Below are 22,180 nucleotides of genomic sequence, written 5' to 3'. Positions count from 1 at the left end.
TTTTCTCATCAGCTCCTCAAAAAGACTTACCTGGTTGTATAGTTAAGATGAAATTCAATTCAACAAACCCAGCAGATATTAATGAAGAGATAGAGAGCCATGCTCAAGATCAGGAAAACCTAGGTGGAAGCCCTTTCTCTGACACATATTGACTATATGACTCTGTGATGGGGCTGCAGAGTCAGGAAGATCTGGGCTTTGAGTCTTGTTTCTAACACCTACTGCCTGTGTGACCCTGGGCAGGGAGCCTTGTAGGGATCTAGGCAACTCTCTAAAATGAAGTTGCAGACAAGGCGCTGACCTGCGTTGATAGAGAGAGTTTCCAAGCTAGGAGTTCCATATACCAATGAAATCAGGTCTAGTACCTCCGTTGTTTCTAGGGACTGGACACTGTACTAGGTGCTGGGGATACAAACCCAAAATGAAATCTTTCCCACTTTTAAGTGGTTTCTATTCTACCAGAGGATATAGTATATAAATAAGTAGATGTAATAATTGACTTTGACACAGTGCTCTTACGATCTGCAAAGCACTCGATACACTCTGTACATTTCCTTTGGGCCTCACAACGACTTGGTGAAGCAAGTGCTCTTTTATAGATAAGGGAACTGAGGCTCAGGTTCACATAGTTCACACATGTCTGAAGTAAGATTCTAGCCACCATGCCATGCTGACTTTCAAAGTACTGACAGGAGCCAGAGTAACAACAAAATTCTCATCCTCATTGCTCAGTAGAGTGGAAGCTTTCTGATGTCAGGAACGATCTTGTTTTCATTTTCGTACTCCCCCCAAACCTGCCCCCCTACCTGTCCCTGCCGAGTCTAGCACCGTACCTTGAAGAAAGAAGGTACTTAACAACTTTTTTTGGATTGGATTAAACAAAGTCTGATCTTCAATAGAAAGTAAACTTCTTGATGGTAGGGACTGTTTCATTTTTGCCTTCACATCGACTAGGGTCTAGCAGAGTGCCTGGGACATATTAGGTGCTTAAACTTGCTTGTTGAATGGAATCAAATCTTTTGGTGAAATGTGACTTCTCCTTCCTCCACTCTTCTTATAGCACTTTGTCTCTATCTCTCTTTTGACCTCATAGCCCCTTATCTTGTATCTGAATTATCTGTGTGCATAGCATACCCCTTTATTAGATTGTGAGCTCCTTGAGAGCAGGGACTGTGGGGCTCTGTATGTGCAGCATCCGGAACATAGAAGGCAATTAATAAGTATATGATGAATTATTGAACTTTATCAGTGAAGGATTTCAGTCACCTTATTGGCACTTTCAACACCCCACTCCCACCCCCCCCATCCAAAAAAAGAATTCCCTCTCTTTGATTCAAGAACTCAATGAATGTCATCTCATGCTAGTCTCTGGAGATTGGGCATTGGCATCAAAGCAAGAATCCAGAGAAAAGTATACCTCACTCTCATATTTCCCACAGCAGAGATTCAGGAAGGATCTGCAGTGGTCAGGTTGAAGAACTTTACCTCAGAGGAGAGGAAAATATGCTTAGGGATATTGAACTCCATTTTGAATCCTCTTTCTTTCTCCTGTTCTTATTCACTAAAATAGTGACTGAGGCCATCAGTAAATTCAGCCTGGAAAAAAAAATCTCCTCACGCCATCAAGAAATAACTCCAAACTTAGAGTGTGGGCTGAAAATATTCCCGATGAAATCATAATCATATATTTATAGTCTTTTGGATTGTGTAGGAAATTTTGTTTCCCATGATATTTTTCATTGGAATGACCAAAGACAAAAAGGAAGGCTCAGAGAGAAAGAGTGTTCCCAGCAGGAAATAATGATGACCATCGTTCTAAGTCACTGAACTAGGAGATGATCTCTCACTTCTCCCTTTTTCCTCCCCACTCCACCCTAGATCGAAGGCCCTTGCCTTTACTCCAGGAAGAGTAACTATCCAGCTTGATGAGTGGGAGATGGAATGACAAATGACCTAATGACATCCCTCTCCCTTGGGACTGCTCCAGCCCATTAGACCTCCTCCCCGTTCTCACTGAGAGAGATGGTGTGGATCTTAATGGTGGGTAGCTGGCGGTTCTCTTGGATGACTGGGCCTGAGGACCCCATGCAGCAGCACACCCTCAGAAAGCTTTTGCTTCTCACTCGGGCTGAAGTGCAGGTAGACTGGTCATGGGACACAGTATTCTTAGTGGGCCCACTGGATGTGGAAGAGAAAAATTTCCACTCGCAGACCCCCTCTGACTTGGAGATTTTATAGAAGGTCTCCCCTGATCCCACTGGGATACGCACCAAGTCCTTGTGCTCTTGTATGGCGTGGCTGGGTGGGTTGAGGGTATAGCCAATGGTATGTTTTGTGGACTGTTTTCTTCGGAGACACTGGACTCTCAGGACATTCTGAAATGCCTTTTTAAACTCTTGACTGGAACAGGGATAGATGATGGGGTTGATGCAGCTGTTTAAGTATCCGAGCCAAAAGACTATTTTAAAAACAGTATCCGAGGGCTTAGCTTCAGGGAAGAAAGACCCTAGAATAAAACACAAATATGTTCACATACATTATTTGGTTGGGTTGAAGCACAGCAGAGTAAGGTGATATGCAAAAGGCTACAAAGTATAGTACAAGGCCAGAAAAAATAGATCTTGGGATAAAAAAGGATGAGAAAGCTGACTGTAAATCCTTTCACTGTCACTAGCAGGCTGTGTGACCCTGGGCATGTTAGTCAACCTCTCTGTTTTACCTTTCTTATTGGGCTATTGTGAGCCCTTAAAGCACCATAGAAATTTGAGCTATTTTATTCTTTTATCTATTAATTAATTTATTTTTAGGTTTCAACATTCACTTCACAAGATTTTGAGTTCCAATTTTCCCCCCATTTCTCCCCTCCCCCACACCAAGATGGTGTGCATTCTGATCACCACTTCACCCAATCTGCCCTCCCTTTTATCACCTCCCCCCTTCTTTTATCCCTTTCCCTTCTATTGTCCTTTAGGGCAAGATGGATTTCTATACCCTATTTCCTGTATATTTTATATTCCAGCTGCAGGTAAAAACAATTTTAACTTTAGTTTTTAAAACTTTGAGTTCTACATTCTTCCCCCTTCTCCCTCCCTACCCACCCTCATTGAGAAGGCAAGCAAACGGATATAGGTTATATGTGTGTAGTTAAGCAAAACACTTCCGTAATGGTCACGTTGTGAAAGACTAACTATATTTCCCTCCATCCTTTCCTGCCCCACCCCCATTCATTCTATTCTCTCTTTTGACCCTGTCCCTCCTCAAAAGTGTTTGCTTTTGATTGCCCCCTCCTCTCATTTGCCCTTTCTTCTATCATCTCCCCTCTCTTATCCCCTTCTGCCTACTTTCCTGTAGGGTAAGAGAGATATTCATACCCAATTGAGTGTGTATGTTATTCCCTCATTAAGCCAAATCCAATGAGAGTAAGGTTCACTCATTCCCTCTCACCTCCCCCCTCTTCCCCTCCAATGTAAAAGCTTCTACTTGCCTCTTTTTTTGTGAGATAATTTATCCCATTCTACCTCTTTCTTTCTCCTTCTCCCAGCACATTTCTCTCTCATCCCCTAATTTTATTTTTTAGATATCATCCCTTCATATTCAACTCACCCTCTGCCCTCTGTCTATATGTATATGTATAATATATATATATGTATATGTATGTATATATATATGTATATGTATGTATATATATATATATATATATATATATATATATATATATATATATATATATATATATATATATATATATATGTTCCTTCCAACTACCCTAATACTGAGAGAGGTCTCATGAGTTACAAATATCATCTTTAATGTAGTAATGTAAACAGTTCAACTTTAATAAGTCCCTTATGATTTCTCTTTCCTGTTTACCTTTTCATGCTTCTCTTGATTCTTGTATTTGAAAGTCAAATTTTCCATTCAGCTCTGGTCTTTTTATCAAGAATGCTTGAAAGTCCTCTATTTCATTCAATATCCATTTTTCCTCTAAAGGATTGTACTCAGTTTTGTTGGGTAGGTGATTCTTGGTTTTAATCCTAGCTCCTTTGACCTCTTGAATAGCCTTCTGATCCCTTAACGTAGAAGCTGCTAAATCTTGTGTTACCCTGATTGTATTTCCACAGTACTTGAATTGTTTCTTTCTGTGTGCTTGCAATGTTTTCTCCTTGACCTGGAAACTCTGGACTTTGGCTACAATATTCCTAGGAGTTTTCCTTTTGGGATCTCTTTCAGGAGGTGATTGGTGGATTCTTTCAATTTCTATTTTCTCCTCTGGTTTTAGAATATAGGGCAGTTTTCTTTGTTAATTTCTTGAAAGATGATATCTAGAATCTTTTTTTTTGATCATGGCTCTCAGGTAGTCCAATAATCTTCAAATTATCTCTCCTAGATCTATTTTCTAGGTCGGTGGTTTTTACAATGAAATATTTCACATTGTCTTCTATTTTTTCATTCTTTTGGTTTTGTTTTATAATTTCTTTATTTCTCATAAAGGCTTTAGCTTCCATTTGCTCCATTCTAATTTTTAAGGAATTATTTTTGGACTTCTTTTTCCATTTGGACAATTCTGCTTTTCAAGGCATTCTTCTCCTTATTGGCTTTTTGGTCCTCTTTTGCCATTTGGGTTAATTTATTTTTTAAGGTGTTATTTTCTTCAACATTTTTGGGGTCTCCTTTGGCAAGCTGCTGAATAATTCTTCATGCTTTTCTTGCATCACTCTCATTTCTCTTATCAATTTTTCCTCTACTTCTCTTACTTGATTTTCAAAATCCTTTTTGAGCTCTTCCATGGCCTGAGACCAATTCATACTTTTCTTGGAGGCTTTGGATGTAGAAGTTTTATCTTTGTTGTCTTCTGGTTGTATGCTTTGATCTTCCTTGTCACCTAAGTAAGATTCTATAGTCTGATTTTTTTCCTGCTATTTGCTCATTTTCCCAGCCAATTACTTGACTTTTTAGCTCTTTGTCAAGGTAGGACTCTGCTGCCATTATGGTGGTGTACTGTCCCAAACTTCAGGGGTTTTGTGTAGCTGTTTTCAGAGATACTCCTAGGGACCTGTAAATTTTCAGTTTTTCCAAATTTGTATGATCTAAGGAGAGGTGTTTACTCCTCTCCTGGCCTGTGCTCTGGTCTGTGAGTGACCACAAGCACTCTTTTCTGCCTTGGAGCTGTGAGGATTCCCTCTCCACCACTGCCACAAGCTCTGCCATGCCATCACTTCTTGCCCCAGGATTGCCACCCAGGATTGTGACCCAGATCCAAGTAGGGCAAAGCAAGAGAATCCTACCTCAACATCATCAAAGAGATCCCTGCAATCCCCCTCTGATCAGCTGCTCGATCTCCCACTGTCGGTGGGCTGAGAGCTCTGGAAGCAGCTGCTGCCACCATTGCCCTGGAGCTGGGGCCAGACCACGCTCCTCTCTCACCCAGGTCTGACAGACCTTTCTAACTGAACTTCCAAGTTGTCTTTGGCATTTGTGGGTTGAGAAGTCTGGAAAGTGCCACAGCTGCCAATGATTGAGTCCCCTGAGGCCTGCTCTGGCCCATCTGTGGCAGCATGGCCCATGCTGGACTGTGTTCCTCTTCCAGCCCAGTGAAACAGACCTTTCCTATCGACCTTCCAAGTTGTCTTGGGCTGAAAATTTGTTTCATTCTGCCATTTTGTGACCTCTGCTACTCTAGAAGTTGTTTATAGAGTCATTTTTACAAGAATTTGGAGAGGTTTGGGGGAGAGCTCAAGCAAGTCCCTGCTTTTACTCCACCATCTTGGCTCTACCCCCTCCCCACCATTTGAGCCATTTAAAAAAAAATCATGATGTATGTAATTTTGGGAAAGTCATTCAATCTCTTTGAGTCTCAATTTCCCCATCTGTAAAATGTGAATAATATCTGCAGCATCTACCTCACAATTGCAAAAAGCAGGTGAGAAGTGTTTATAAAGTGTGCTGTTAAGGGTAAAGTGACTGATGAATGTCATCTCTGCTTTTACAAAGTTTGCAAATGGTTTGCCATATATTTGTACTCTTTGGAAAAAAAAAAGCTATACAAACCAAATCAAGAGGGAGGCCTTTGAACTGCTGCTTTCTTTACTGTCTCCTGAACACACTATGTTTATCTTTATATCTGGGCCTTTGCTTTACTCCCAATCCTTGGCAAACTCCAGTGGCTCCCTATCACATCCAGGATCAAATATAAAACCCCTCTGTTTGGTGTTCAAGGTCCTTCATAACCTAGGCCCCTCCCTCCCCCCACTATTGCAGTCTGTTTATATCTAACGACCATGTTCTCTTCGATCCAGTGGCACTGGTCTCCTTGCTGTTCTAGGAAGAAGACATTCCATCTCTGAGCTCTAGACATTTTCTCTGGCTATCTCCCATGCCTGGAATGTTCTCACTCCTCATCTTTGCCATCTTTGCTTTCCTGGATTCCTTCAAGTTCTAGCTAAAATCCTGCCTTCTACAGGAAGCCTTTCTGAATTTCTTAATTCTAGCACTTCCCCTCTGTTAATGATTTCTTTTTTTCATATATTGCTTGTTTGTACATATTTGTTTGATTGCTCAACTGCCCCACCCCCTTAGATTGTGAACTCCTTGAGGGCATGAACTATCTTTGGCCTTTCTTTGTATCCCTAGGGATTAGCACCATGCCTGGCACAAGGCAGATGCTTAATAAATGCTTACCCACTAGCAGTGTGGAGTGTTCTTCTCATTCTCAATCTATTCAAATCAAATCAACAAATCAATCACCATCCTTCAAGGCCCAGCTCAGATGCTACCTCCTCTAGGCAGCCACCTCCTCTAGGAAGCCACCTCCAGGAATGACTTTCTCTTTTGTCTCCTCCTGAGCCTTACAGCATGGACAGCTCCTTTGGTAATTAATGTCATTCCCCTGGTGGCCACATGGTATCAAGCACTAGATTAGGAGACCAGAAAGACCAGGGCTTGAATTTTATCTTCAAAATTACTAGTTGTGCAACAGAGGGAGCCTCTCTTAGCTGCAATTAAATTAGTAACAAATATCTTTATAATAATGAATTATATTGAATTTAATAATCTTCATAATATTTTCATTCTCTTTGTAATCATTCTCTAAAGGCTTGTTCCAAATGTTAAGCAATCCCTATGGTCCCTTTGAGCTCTAAGGGTTAAGTGACTTTGAGCAAATCCCTTAGCCACCCCAGGCTTCACTTTCCTTCTCTGTAATATGAGGTAGGAAGTGTTGATCACTATTATCTCTTCTGGTTATAAATCCTATGAATTCATGAAAGGAGAAGATGGCATCTTGTCACTTGGGTGAATCAGTCAGTAAAGAAACACTTATTAAGAAAAATGATGTCATTTTGATCCTCTTTGAGAATGAAGGTCAACAACTAAACATTAAGCACCTACCATGTGCTTGGCACCGTTCTAAGGCAGTCCTTGACTTCAAGGAGCTTGAAATCTAATGGACAAGACAAGTAAACGAATATGTTCACACAAGCTACATACAGGATATATAGGAAATATTAAAAGAAGAAAGTCAGTAAGTAAGAGGGGTTGGGAGAGGCTTCCTGTAGATGATGAGATTTTAATAGGGATTTAAAGGAAGCCAGGGAAGCCAGTATGAAAGTTGAGCTGCCTCCCTTCCCCCCTCATCCCTCCAAGTGGTTTTAAGATCTTCCTGCATTAGTGCTCTCATGTGAACACGAAAGCATCTCTCTGGTATTCCTTCCCCAGTGAATCAATCAAAGGAAGAGGTGGATGAGTGGAGAAGGAACGAGGTGGGGTGGGCAGTGAGTTACACTGTAATGATGACTTTAATCAAACAGAAGGGAAGGAAGGGCCAAAGGCCACCATGTTTGGCTAGCTGCAGAGGGAACTTTAATAAAGTACAGAAATAGCTGTATAGCCCAACGTTCTCTTTTCCCACACAGCCAGTTAACACTAACAAGCAGCATCACTAACAAGATTGTCTGTACTTTGTGAAGGCCAGAGAGTGTGCCTAATGACTGCCAGGGAGAGCTGGGTGTGTCAAAACTACCTTGAATGGGAGTTTCTCTTCTGAAGGAATTAGATTAGAGATAAATTTTCCTTTTTTGGAAATTTTTAGTAGATAAAAAATATGAAAATTTCTGAACTCTGACACCACACACTAATGAATGGTTATAAAGTTGTCTGAAATTTGTCATCATCCTATCAAGTGGTGACATTCTTGAATTGGTCATTACTTGAGGTTAAGTGTCAGAAAGCAAGAATGAGTGGGATGACAATAGCAGTGAAAATATTTCATATGCCTGAGGTACAAAATTTTAGGATCTCCTTTTCTTTACTCCCTCATTATTTCTCTCCGCATTCCTTTTATGTGACCCCTTCCTTCCTCCTGATCTCCTCTCTGCACAAGACTTCATGCTACCTTCTGGTTGAAAGCCCTTCATTTGACTCCCCATCTCTTCTACCCAACAATACCCTAGACTTCATAATTCTCTCTATCCTTCTAACCTCCCTTGACTGTGGAAAAATTCACATTTAATCAGCTTTTGTCAGATATGTGTTAGGAAAGCATAGATCATAGATTTAGAGCTGTGATGGGCCTTAGAAGGCATCTGGTACATTTTATAGCTCAGGAAACTGAGTTCACAAGAAGTAAAATGATTTTTCCATGATTACTGGTAATATACTGAAGCAAAAAGTCAATGGTGCCTCTCAAAATGTGAATGTGGCAGTTTTTCTTATTCAACTTGTCCCAAACTAATTCACACAAGACATTACTGACTAAAAACCCTAATATTCTCAGCAATTCTTCTTAGCACACCAAATAGGATATCTGATAGACTGAATTCCAGACAGATTGAAGGAGCTCTGCATGTGTATGTGTGTGTGTGTGTGCGTGTGTGTGCGTGTGTGTGTGTGTGTGTGTGTGTGTGTGTGTGTGTGTAATGGGGAGAACAGGGATGAGGATCTAGTCCTTAAATCACACCACTCAGTGTATTTCCAGGTTTGAAGAGCTGTCAGTGTGAAAGAGATACTAGTATTGATCTGTTTAGTCACAGAGGATAGAGCCAAGAGAAATGGATTCTTGAAAGATTTTGGCATCAAACAATGAAAGTCATCCTGCAGTGCAATGGACACTCTCGTGCCTTGCCTGATATTAACAATCAGAAGACTACAGCAAAAAACTTATGTCACCATTAAGGATAGAGGGTCCACCACATTTGGGCTCAAATACCACAGTCTCAGATGTGGCTACAGAGGAGATATAAATAAGACTGAGGAAAATCAAGAAGAGAAAGCTGTCCTTGATAAGTGGTCAACCAGTCTTCACCTGAAGATCTTCAAGGAGGGCAAATCCATCACCTGTCCAGGCATCTCCTTCCACTTTTAGACAGGTTCTAATCATAACAAAGTTTCATTGGATAGCAAACCTAAATTGGCCTCATTCCCTTCTTCCCATGACTTCTAGGTCTTCTTTCTGTGGCCAACCAGTAGGATGGTATATCTTTTGAAGATCATCCCTTCAAATATTTAAAGACAGTTATTGCCACTCAGGCTAAACATTTCCAATTCCTTTAGCTAGTTCTCATATGGATTGAAGTAGTTAGAGAATCTCCACCAACTGGGATATCCTCTATAAGCTCTATAGTATATTAATCAACAAACATTTGTTAAGCACCTACTATGTGTTAGGCACTGTGTTAAGATACAAGAAGAGGCAATATCTTTTTAAAGATGTCATGCCTAGAACTGAGCATAATACTGAGCTAGGTCACAAAACCTGGATGAGATGATGATGACTATTGTTGTGGTTGTTACATTCTGGTTGGGGTCTGACCAGAGCAAATCCCTTTGCCTTTTTAGATCTTAGTGGAGGTCCAGAAAAGGAAATTTATTTGTCCCATTACAACAATCAGAATTAATGGCAGAACAAGGAACATAAGTTTATGGTTTCTTGTCCTCTCCTTTTGCCATGATACTGTACTGTCTACCCAGGTTTATATTGTATTTTTTTTTTAAATTTATGGAATAAAACAAGCATTTCCATAACATACTGTAACAAAAAAGATGATTGTGCATGAAATGGCAAATCCATTATGTACAAGTTGCTATTCCTTTCAAATCTATAATAAAGTTATCATATAAATTTCTTTTTTCTTCCCTCTCCCACTCTAGAAATGGCTACCACTACACACACACACACACACACACACACACACACACACACACACACATACGTAAATTTATTCTATACAGATTTCTATTTGTCAGTTCTTTCTCTGGATGCAGATAGTGTCTTTCTTCATATGTTCTAGCTTTTAAATGAAATTTTTGGTAACCCCAGAATGAAATAAAAACATACAACATGTGGACATTTCAGTTTATTTAGGACACCATGGTATACTGGATAAGAGCATTCGACTTGGAGTCAGGAATAGCAGCATTGATTCTCACCTCTTGTGCTTACTATCTGTGGGACTTTAGATAAGTCATCCAGACTCTGTGCCTCAGTCATCTCACCTGTAAAATGGAGTTGAATTCAACCTTTGCAGTCCCTTCCCATTCTATGAACATATAATTGTTATAAGAATAACAGTAAAGACAGGAGGGGCCAAAGAGAGCCCAATTGCATATGGTAAAAATATAGAAAGTCATAATGAAAGGAATTATGTCACAGTGGAAACAGCTCAGGCTCGTATGTCAGATGATCTGTGTTCAAATCTTGGCTTGGACAGTGTGATATAGCAACCAAGAGGTAGATGCAATTATTCCTATCTTTATAGATGAGGAAACTGAGGCAAGCAGAGAAGTGACTTTTCCAGGGTCATACAGTCCTTAAGTTCCTGAGGCAGGAGTTGAAATCTAAACTTAGTAATTACACATAAGCACCTAAAGGAGGAAGTCATAGCGTTACGAGTAAGGGGGAGAAGGGAGTCCTTTGGAACCTTGCTTCCCAGAATATCAGGGGTGGAAGCGGGTCTCAGACCCGCTGGTCCTATCTGTACATGGACAAGAAATTCCTCTAGAAAAGGGGACCATTGAACTGTACATAAGGATTCCTATGGGAAACATACAAATGATTAAGAACTACATTTTAAATACGGGGCCACTAGGTGGCGCTGCAGTGCGAAGAGCGCTGGGCCTGAAGTCATAAGACTCATCTTCCTGAGTTCAAATCTAGCCTCAGACACTTAGTAGTTGTGTGACCCTGAGCAAGTCACTTAACCCTGCATGCCTTGGTTTCCTCATCCGTAAAATGAGCCAGAGAAGGAAATGGCAAACCATTCCAGTATCTCTGCCAAGAAACCCCAAATGGGGTCACGAAGAGTCGGATATAACTAAAAAACCGTAAGTCACAGAGAAGGTGCTGCCCTGCTATTAGTGGAAGGAGTTTGTTCACTTGGGATTTCTTATATACATATATTCAGGCCCTATACTCTATCCATTTGGCAATTCAACAAGCACTTAGTAATGGAATCTCCCTTCTCTGCTCATTTGCACAGGCTGGCTGTCCTTCATGCCTGGATCATTCTGTCTTCTCTCTTCTGTCTTGGAATTCCTTGAAGGCCAATTCACTGACTACCTCCAGCCAGAGGTGTTCTTTATTCCCTAGTTAATTACTGTCTCATCACATCCCCAAAAGACTTTGTATTTTTGTCTCACTGTTGCATTTATTCATAAGCGTAGTTTCTACCCAGTAGAACACAAATTTTCTCCCAAGGCATGGACTGCATAGCTTTTGACTTTTTATCTCAAGCACCTGGCATGTAGCGACCTCAGCAAATGATCTTTGAGTTGACTTCGGCACTGCTACATGCCAGGCACTGGGTTGGCATACAATAAAAAGATGAAACAGTGTCTACCCTCAAACAGCTTGTGTTCTACTGCAGGGAGATAAAGACAAAATGCATACAAAAACAATACAATTTAATTGGGGGGGTACTCTCAAAGAGCTTGTGTTCTATTGGGAGAGACAGTATATATGCAGAGAAACTGACAAAATGTATATGAAATACATGTAAAATAGCAGCTCAGGGATGAGTACAAGCCTTATGTAAGAGTGAGCCCCTGAAGTGAGATTTGAAAGGAACTTGGGGGAGGGAAAGAGGGAGTGCATTCCAGGCACAAGGAAACAGCCCAGCCAAAGGCTTGGGGTCTGGGAGCTGGTGGAGACCAGCTAGTCCAGGCATGGGGAACCTGTGGCCTTGAGGCCACAGGTTCCCCACCCCTGTCTAGTCCAAACACCTCAGAATCCATAGCTCAGAGGTGCCTGCAGCTAATTAGTTTAAGCCCAGGCTTAAACTAATGCTTAATGTCAAAATGCCTATCTGCCCTCTCCAGCAGCAACCTGGTTTGCAGCCATCTGAACAGAACTTTTAACCCTTGACTCGGCTCCCTTGGTTCACTCAGTATCTCTTGGCTAAAGCACTGCCTGCAGAGAAGAAGGACTAGACAGACAGACTCCACCACTGCCCAAGTGAGGTTACTTCCTGGGCTCCGAGAAGTCCTCACTATCTCCAAAAATGGTTTTTCCCTGCCTGGCTGGATGGTGCCTGGAATCCTACTATGATGGTCTCATTCTTTTGATCAAGTTCACTCGGCTTTATTCGCTGTACAAAATGCTGGTAAGTAGGGCAAAGCTGTACTTTTCTGTTAGCCCTGGGAGGAAATGAGCATAATCAGATTCACAGAATCATGGAGTTGGCAGGGGGTCTCCGTGGCCATGGAGCCCAATCCGCACTTGAATGAGGATCTGAGTCCATAGGCATCCAGCTTCTGCCGGAAGGCCTCCAGTGAGGGGAGGCTGCCGGCTCCACTCTGGGACAACCCTCATTGCTGGGAAAGTTTTCTGAGCATCTGGACTGAATTGTTCTCTTGCTCCTGGTTCTACCCTCTGGGGCCCAAGAGAACCAGTCTGAATACTCCTCCACATGACAATTCTTCAAAGACTTGAAGACAGTTATCACTCACCTCTTCCCCCAGCTACACATGCCCTGTTCTTTCAACTGCTCACGTCCCCATTCCAGATCCTTCTCCATCCTGGCTGCCTTCCTCTAGATGCTCTCCCCCAGCTTGTCTCAGTTCTCCCTCAAGATGAGGGAAAGCTGGAAGGGACACTAAATATCCTATATCATTTTATTGAAAAGGAAACCAAGGGCCCAAAGCATGAAGTGACTTTGTAAAGTCATACAAAGGTAGGATTTGAACCACAGTTATTCCAAAGCCGGCATGCTTCTTACTGCATAGTGCCCACTAAGTCACACTACCATGTCAACTCCTATTCTCGACATCACACTACCATGCCAACTACTGCCCACCATGTCACACTGCCATGTCAACTCTGGCCTACTATGCCATACTGCCATGCCAAATCTTACCTGCTACGTCACACTGCCATGCCAACTACTACCTGCTATATCATACTGACACATCAATTCCTGCTCGCTACATCACACCACCATGCCAACTACTGCCCACTATATCACACCACCATGCCAACTACTACCTGTTTTGTCAGCCCTCCCCGCCAAATTCCAGTGACTCCCTATTCCCTCCAGAATCAAACCCCAAATCTGTTTGGTGTTCGAGACTGTTAAAACCTAGCCCCTACTACCTTCCTAGTCTTCTTATACCTTACTCACCTCTGTGTACTCTTTGACCCAGTGACACTGGTCTTCTTGCTGTTCTATGAACAAGATACTCCCTCACTTCGCTCTGGGAGCTTTTTATGGCTGTCCTCCTCCCTGGCCATGCCCGAAATTCTCTCTCTCTTCATCTCTGTCTTCCCTGGCTTCCTTTAAGTCTCAACCAAAACCTCATTTTCTGCAGGAAGTCTTTCCCAACCCCTCTCAACTCTAGTGCCTTCCATCACTTAATATTAACTATCCTGTATAGCTTATTTGTACATAGTTGTCTATTTGTCTCTCCTATTAAATTGTGAGCTTCTTGAGTTTGTTGTTGTTGAGTTGTTTTAATTGGGTCTGACTCTTTGTGACCCCATTTGGGGTTATCCTGGCAAACATACTGGAGTATTTTGCTAATTTTTTTCCTCCAGCTCATTTTACTGATGAGGAAACTGAGGCAAACAAGGTTAAGTGATTTGCCCGGGGTGATGCAACTGTTGAGTGTCTGAGACTAGATTTGAACTTGGGAAGATGGGCCACCTAATTGCCCTAGGTGCTTCTTGAGAGCATAGGCTATATTTGGCTCTTTGTAGTATCCCCAGAACTTAGTACAGTGCCCAGCACAGATAGGTGCTTAATAAATGCTTCTTGACTGACTTTTTATCTTTTCCTAAAATCCTGCTTTTCTAGAGGAGGAAGGGTGAAAAGCAAACTTGAGAGCAGTCTACACTGGGTGGTGAAGGTGACCCCAACAGAATATCAGCTTAGCAACGGAAAGGAAGATTAAAGATCATCTCACCTAACGTCCCAATTTTTCAGAGGAGGAAACTGAGGCCCAGCGAAATGACTCAACCATGTTCATATAGGTGGTAAGTGGCAGAGGCAGGTTAAGAACCCAGGTCCCATGGGAGATCAGTGGCATCCTTTTAGAAGTCCACCTTCTTGTCTTCTGTCTCAGCTTTATGCAGAGGGATTCAGTTTTGACATTTGGATATACCTGAGTTACTCAGAGACAAAGCTCCTTAAATCTCATGTCTTTATAAGCTGGCCAGTCTCCTTGAAAGGATTTCTCTCCTCACTGATGCCAGGAGCATGATCAGAAATGCCCTTGTTCAGCAGCCTTGCTGATGAGGATATGTGGTGGGCATATGCCACAGGCATCCTATGCCAACAAACCTAGGGCACTTTGTTTTTGCTCAGAAGCACACCTTGTGAATTTTCCTTCTCTAGTGAAGGCATGATCCAGACCACTCTCAAAGGAGAGACAGCTGGTAAGGCAGCATAGAGCACTGAACCTGATGTCAATTCAGTCCTGGGCTGAAGTCTTGCCTCTGACACTGGCAGTAGGAACCTGAGCATATCATTTACCCTCTCTGGGCCTCAGTTTCTGTGTCTATGAAATGGGGATAATAATATCAATTTCATAGCAAAACCTTAAGGGATTATATGAAAGATACCATGGTGCATATGAATCAAATGAGATAATATATGTAAAGAAAGGGCATTTCAAACTGTATATGACAAATATATGCTAATAATTCACAAAACTAACCGAATAATAGCAATGATTGTCATCCTTCTAGAACCAGTCTTTTCTTCTTTAAATGGAGGGTTTTGGTTTGGACCAGATGGCCTCCGAGTCCCTTCCAGCTAAGATCTGAGATCTTTTAAGTGATCTCCCAGCAGTATCCTGGGGTCTCTGTCTTTTCCCCCATGGGGCAGGTTCTCTCTTTTCCCCTAAATGAAACTATATCTTCTTCCACCTGCTTATGCTGTGGCTCTGCTTAATCTGCCCACCTCCCAGGGCTGAGCATGACTGATGATTTAGAAACTCTAACGTGTTTTTATTATTCTTATTTTTTCCTTAAGAAATGTGAGTTCTTATTCCTGTCTCTGTTTTCTTCTGTGACAAATTTCTACTCATCCTTTGGGGCCCAGCTGAAGGGCCCCTCGTCCAGGAAGACTATCTGGCTGCCTCTAGCCTTCGTGGACGTGCTGTGTGACACTTTGCCTTATATGGTCCTGTTTTCTAATCCTGTGTCTTGTTACCTTGTCTATGGTCCACAAGGACAGGGCCTGGATTTGCTACTGCTCAGGTCTCTCTTGCATCCTCTTTACTCCTCAGCATCAAGGAGCCCCTCAATAGGGCACCGAACAAATACTGACTGGTTAAAAGAAATGTGGATTCTGTTTCCCCTTCAGTGTGAGCTGTTCGCCTTGATCCAGGGGTTGGGCCTTTCCCCTTCCTGTCCCATTTCCAAACTTTCCCTGCATGATTTTCTAGCCTCTATTTATAAGAAAACAAAGACACTTCAAATGGTCCTCTGCATCACTGTTACAGACACTTCATAAAATTATTACTTCTAGTACTTATAAAGACATTTTATAATGTCCTGGTGAAAGGGCAAAGCATGTAATTAAAAGGTGATAACCATCAGCGGTCTCTCATCAGAGGATCAAAAATTTGTGGGATGGAGAGCAAAGCCAAATACCAGAGGCCCAAGGCAAGATCAAGCAAAACATTTCCAAGGGATCCCCCACAGAGAGAGTATTTCAGAAAGTATTCCAGCCTTTGGTTTCAAGAGAGTGGGCCAGGAATGCCAAGGTCCTAGTCTGTTTACCCACTAACTGCTTCATGTCAACAAGGAAATGTATTGAAGGGTTGGTTCTGATGGGTTACAGTCTTGGAAGAGGGAAATTAGCACAGTGATGCCAGCTCCTGAGCCTCCTGAGTTGGAGTGCTGCCTCAACCTTCTTCTGGGTCATTCTGGCTGGGTTTTATCTCAAGACAAGAGGGATTTGAGGGTTAGTTATTCAGAACGCCATGGTAAAGTGGTCATTATAAATCTGTGTTGTAGGGGTGAAAGGGGAGAGGAGAGGCCTCACCACACTTCATTCCTGGCTTTTTCCATCCCTTCCCTCTAGTCATTGCTACACATGAGTATTTGTCACATAGTGCAAAGCCATATTACACTTTATATCTATATGCCTCTATTTTTCACATGAAGCACGCCTATTAAAATAGCAGTTGACATCCAGTTAGTGGAATAAAGGTTACAAAATACTTTACATATAGTCTTCTCTGACCCTGGGAGGTAAGAAGTACAGGTATTCTTACATCACATCATGTCTGGAATCTTGGGTTCCGTTCTGGGCACTACAAGTTAGAAAGGTCCTCATAAGCTGGAGAGCTTCCAAGGAAGGTAACTCTCAGCATGTAAGAGGTGTTTAATAAATGTTTATTGATCAATTGGCAAAAAGGCCTGAATTCATGAACTATGATGACTGGCTGAAGGAACTAGGGATACATGGCCTCGAGAAATCAAGAAATCAAGCATTTATTAAGTGCCTACTATGTGCCAGCATAGTGTTAAAGGCTAGGGCAACAAAGAAAGGGGGGAAAGACATTTCCTTCTCTTAAAGAGCTCATGATCTAATGGTGGAGAGAATATGCAAATAGCTAAGTACAAACAAGATAGATGCAGGGTAACTTAAAGGTAACCTCAGAGGGAAGATACTAGCATTAAGGAGGAATTGCAAAGGATGGTTTCAGGAGGTGAGATTTTAGCTAAGACTTAAAAGAAGCCAGGGGAGGAGGGAAAGAATTACAGACACAGGAGACAATGCTGGATGATACCTGGAATCAGGAGATGAAGTGTCTTGTTTAAGAAGCAGTAAGGAGGGCAATGCCACTGGACCACAGAGTATTGGGAAGAGAGTGAAGTGTGACAAGACTGGAAAGATAGGAGTAGGCCAAGTTATGAAGGGCTTTAAAAGCCAAACAGAATTTTATATTTGATTCTGGAGGTAATAGGGAGCCAGTGGAGTTATTTAAGGGAGGGTATATGTGTGTGGCATAGTAATATCTGTATTTTAGGAAGATCAGTTTGTCAGCTGAATGGAGGATTTACTGAAGTAGGAGAGTCTTGGTGCAGGGAGAAGAGAAGGCTCAGGGGAAGTTAGAATTGTCTTCAAGTATTTGAAGGGTTATCATATGGATTGAGCACTACACTTGGAGTCAAGGTGACCTGGGTGCAGATCCTGCCTCCTGACACTTACTAGTTGTGTGACCCTGAGCAACTTCTTTTAGCCTCAGTTTCCTCATCTGTAAAATGGGGATAATGATGGTGTCTATTACAAAGGGTTGTTGAGAAGGTAAAATGAGACAATACTTGTAAGGCATTTTGCAAAATATGGTCATCATCATCGTTGTTGTTGGTGGTTATTGTTGTTATTAGAAGGGGTGTAAGACTTCTTCTGTTTGGCCCCAGGAGAAAAAGGGAGAAGTTGCAAAGAGGCAGATTTAGGCTTGATACAAAGAAAACCAATTGTGACAAGTTTACTCATCTAATAATGGAATGGGCTGCCTCCAGAGGTGATGGCACCCCTCTCCCATCACTGGAGGTCTTCAAGCCAAGGGTAGAGGATGGATGGCTACTTGTCTGGTATGGAGGTGGTGGGATCCCTCTCCCATCACTGGGGGTCTTCAAGTCAAGGGTAGAGGATGGATGGCCACTTATCTGGTATGGAGGTGGTGGGATCCCTCTCCCATCATTGGGGGTCTTCAAGTCAAGGGTAGAGGATGGATGGCCACTTATCTGGTATGGAGGTGGTGGGATCCCTCTCCCATCATTGTGGGTCTTTAAACCAAGAGTAGAGGATGGATGGCTACTTGTCTGGTATGGAGGTGGTGGGATCCCTCTCCCATCATTGGGGGTCTTCAAACCAAGGGTAGAGGATGGATGGCTACTTGTCTGGTATGGAGGTGGTGGGATCCCTCTCCCATCATTGGGGGTCTTCAAACCAAGGGTAGAGGATGGATGGCTACGTGTCTGGTATGGAGGTGGTGGGATCCCTCTCCCATCATTGGGGGTCTTCAAACCAAGGGTAGAGGATGGATGGCCACTTGTCTGGTATGGAGGTGGTGGGATCCCTCTCCCATCATTGGGGGTCTTCAAGCCAAAGGTAGAGGATGGATGGCCACTTGTCTGGTATGGAGGTGGTGGGATCCCTCTCCCATCATTGGGGGTCTTCAAGCCAAAGGTAGAGGATGGATGGCCACTTGTCTGGTATGGAGGTGGTGGGATCCCTCTCCCATCATTGGGGGTCTTCAAGTCAAGGGTAGAGGATGGATGGCCACTTATCTTGTATGGAGGTAGAGGGATCCTTCTCCCATCATTGGGGGTCTTCAAACCAAGGGTAGAGGATGGATGGCTACTTGTCTGGTATGGAGGTGGTGGGATCCCTCTCCCATCATTGGGGGTCTTCAAACCAAGGGTAGAGGATGGATGGCCACTTATCTGGTATGGAGGTAGAGGGATCCTTCTCCCATCATTGGGGGTCTTCAAGCCAAGGGTAGAGGATGGATGGCCACTTGTCTGGTATGTTGTAGAGCAAACCTCAATCAGATGCAGACTGTGTTAGGTGGCCTTCCAACTTGGAGGGCCTCTGATTCTTCCTATTTTACAGATGAGGAAACTGAGGTTCAGAAAGGTTAAGTAACTTGTCCACAGTCATGGAGATAGTGAGTGTCAGGGATGAGATTTAAACCCAATTCTCTTCTGACTCCAAGTTCAGTGCACCTGTTACTAGAGTATACTCCCTGCTTCTAAGGGGCTTTTGGGGTGGGGGTAGGAGTGGGGTGAGAGTGATAACATTTATAGATAGAGGTAATTCCAAAAGAATCTGAGGCCAGAGAGAGCTCTAACATCTAGTTAATCAGTCAATTCACAGCCATATGTCAAGCACCTATTACATGTTAGGCAAGGAAGTTAGGTGGCCCAGTGGATAAAGCACTGGGCCTAGAGCTCATCTTTGTGAGTTAAAATCTGGCCTCAGACACTTACTAGCTGTGTGACCCTGGGCAAGTCACTTTACCCTATTTGCCTTAGTTTCCTCATCTGTAAAATGAGCCGGAAAAGGAAATGGCAAATCACTCCAGTATCTTTGCCAAGAAAACCCCAAATGGGGTCATGAAGAGTCAGACACAGACTGAAATGATCAAATGTGCATGCCAAGCATCAAGCACTGTGTTAAGGGCTGGGGATACAAAGAAAAGCAATAATAATCCATGACTTCAAGAAATGTACATTATAATTAAGAGACAAATAACTATACCCATGCAAGCGATATGTAGAATAAATGGAAGGTATTCTCAAAAGGGAAGGCCCAGGCAACCGCAGATGAATTGGGTGCAAGCTTCCTGGAGAAGGTGGAGTCAGATTAGGCTTTGTTGATTCACCTGACCTGAACTTTGAAGGAAGCTACGGTGTCTAAGAGGCTGAGGGAGAGTGTTTCATTCCTAAAGGTGTGGAGGGGGAGAGATGGACCACTGAGTAGAGAGAACATAAAGAAGATTTGTCTAGAATTAGTACAATGTAGGCTATGCCTGGAAATGCAGGCTGAAACCATACTTTGATAAACTTTAAACGCCAAGCTTAGAGGTGTGTACTTTATGTCAGATACAGTAAGGGTTTATTGAACTGGGGAATAACATTGTCGGACCTGAGCTTTAGAGAGACAGCTCTGTGGAGGGTTGACTGAAGAAGGGAGTTCACAAAGAGGCCATCAGACTAGCCTAAAGCAGGACCCAAATGAGGGTGGTGGCTGTGTGAGTACAGATAAGAGGATATATTCAGAAGCTGCTGGGGAGATGGATAATAGGATTCTCTCATATGAATCAAGTGTTCAGTTGGGGGTAGTGAGGGGAAAGAAAATACTTCTTTCCACCTCATCATTCAGACCAAATGGATTTGACCTCTCTGTTTCTTTCTTTCTAGGTACCACAAGTCATTCACTACCTCTTTTCTTTTTGCCTTTTTAATGAATAATGAATCACACAACCAAGAACAACTAGGATGGATCCTTTACATTGTATGGGCCTGCTTTGATACTTCAAACCAGCATATAATTAACTCTAAAGGACAGAAATTCTAGAATTAAACATCTGTTCTTTAGAGTGGAAGGGGTGGGAGGTTAGAGAGGAGCAAAGCAGCATATCACCAAGTGCATGAATTCTCTGCCAAAAGAAGGTCAGCACCAATCAGACATGCCTTGTGCTCTTTCCTCTAGGGTAAGGGTCATAGCGGCAATCATTAGACTGTAAATTTTGTGAGGGAAGGAATGATTTTCCCTTTATTCATGTTCTTAGCATTTAGCATAATGCCAGGCATATCATCTGTACTTAATCATTGATTGTTTACTTGTTGACTAATAACAGCAAAGCCTGAGGTATACTCAGTAGCACTACAGCCACCTGGTTTTTATTCTGTCAATCTAATCTCTATTCCTCCAACTTTACAGTGGGAAAAACTTTGTCCTAATTGGAAATGCTTTCTTACTTCCTACTGGAGCTACACCCCTTTTTCTTACAAAGGCCTATTACAGTAGAGGGAAAGAAAGGAGAGGGGTGATCACTATTTGAACCTTACTCTCATCAGATTTGGCTCAGAGGGAATAACATACACACTCAATTGGGTATAGAAATTTAACTTACCCTATGGGGAGTAGGAGGAGAAAGGGGAAAGAAAAGGAGGTGGGCTGATAAGGGAGGAAGGCAGACTGAGGGAGGCAGTGGTCTGAAGGAGAACATTGGTGAGGAGGCATAGGCTGAAAGGAGAGAGAAAAGTATAAATGGGGGAAAATAGGATGAAGAGAAATACACAGTGAGTAATCACAACTGTGAATGTAAATGGGACAAACTCTTCCATAAAATGGAAGTAGATAGTAGAGTGGATTAAGAACCATAATCCTACAATACGTTATTTACAAAAAACACATTTGAAGCAGAGAGATACAGAGAGTAAAGGTAAAAGGCTTGAGCAGAATATATTATACTTCAGCTGAAGTAAAAAAAGCAGGGGTAGCAATCCTGATCTCAGATAAGACAAAAGCAAAAATAGACCTAATCAAAAGAGATAAGGAAGGAAACTACATCTTACTAAAAGGTACCTTAAACAATGAACTAATATCAATACTAAACACATATGCACCAAGTGGTATAGCATCCAAATTCTTAGAGAAGTTAAGTGAATTACAGGAAGAAATAGACAGCAAAACTATACTTGCAGGGGACCTCAACCTTCCCCTCTCAGAACTAGATACATTTAATCACAAAATAAACAAGAAAGAAGCTAAGGAGGTGAATAGAATTTTTAAAAAGTTAGGTATGGTAGGCCTCTGGAGAAAATTGAAGAATGTACCTTTTTCTCAGTGGTACATGGCATCTACACAAAAATTGACCATGCCTCAGGGCATAAAACCTTGCACTCCAATGTAGAAAGGCAGAAATATTAAATGCATCGTTTTCAGATGATGATGCAATAAAACTTACATGTAATAAAGGGCCATCAAAAGCTAGATTAAAAATTAATTGGAAACTAAATAAGCTAATGCTAAATAATGAGTGGTTCAAACAACAAATCATCAGAAACAATCAGTAATTTCATCAAAGAGAATGACAATGATGAAACAACATACGAATACTTATGGGATGCAGCAAAAGCAGCACTTAGGGGAAAATTTCCATCCCTAAATGCTTACATGAATAAAATAGAAAAAGAGGAGATCAATGATTTGGGTATGTAACT

General features: G+C 42.2%; 1 protein-coding gene across 2 annotated transcripts in view; it reads right to left on the bottom strand.

Annotated features, from left to right (window-relative positions):
• ADRA1A (adrenoceptor alpha 1A) overlaps window positions 1-22,180 on the bottom strand; it is a 127,341-nt gene that overhangs the window by 12,308 nt on the left and 92,853 nt on the right. The window contains exon 3 of one of the 2 annotated variants that reach the window (XM_036750202.1): window positions 2,271-2,506. In XM_036750202.1, coding sequence (XP_036606097.1) covers window positions 2,271-2,506 — 236 coding nt within the window. Of the gene's footprint in view, window positions 1-1,324; window positions 2,507-22,180 lie in introns of those variants that run through there. The other variant, XM_036750201.1, reaches the window with a different exon arrangement.

The sequence above is a fragment of the Trichosurus vulpecula genome, chromosome 3 (genome assembly GCF_011100635.1).
Source record: "Trichosurus vulpecula isolate mTriVul1 chromosome 3, mTriVul1.pri, whole genome shotgun sequence".
Lineage (NCBI taxonomy): Eukaryota > Metazoa > Chordata > Mammalia > Diprotodontia > Phalangeridae > Trichosurus > Trichosurus vulpecula.
Note: the sequence above shows the minus strand (reverse complement) of the source record. Positions and strands in the feature narration are given on the sequence as shown.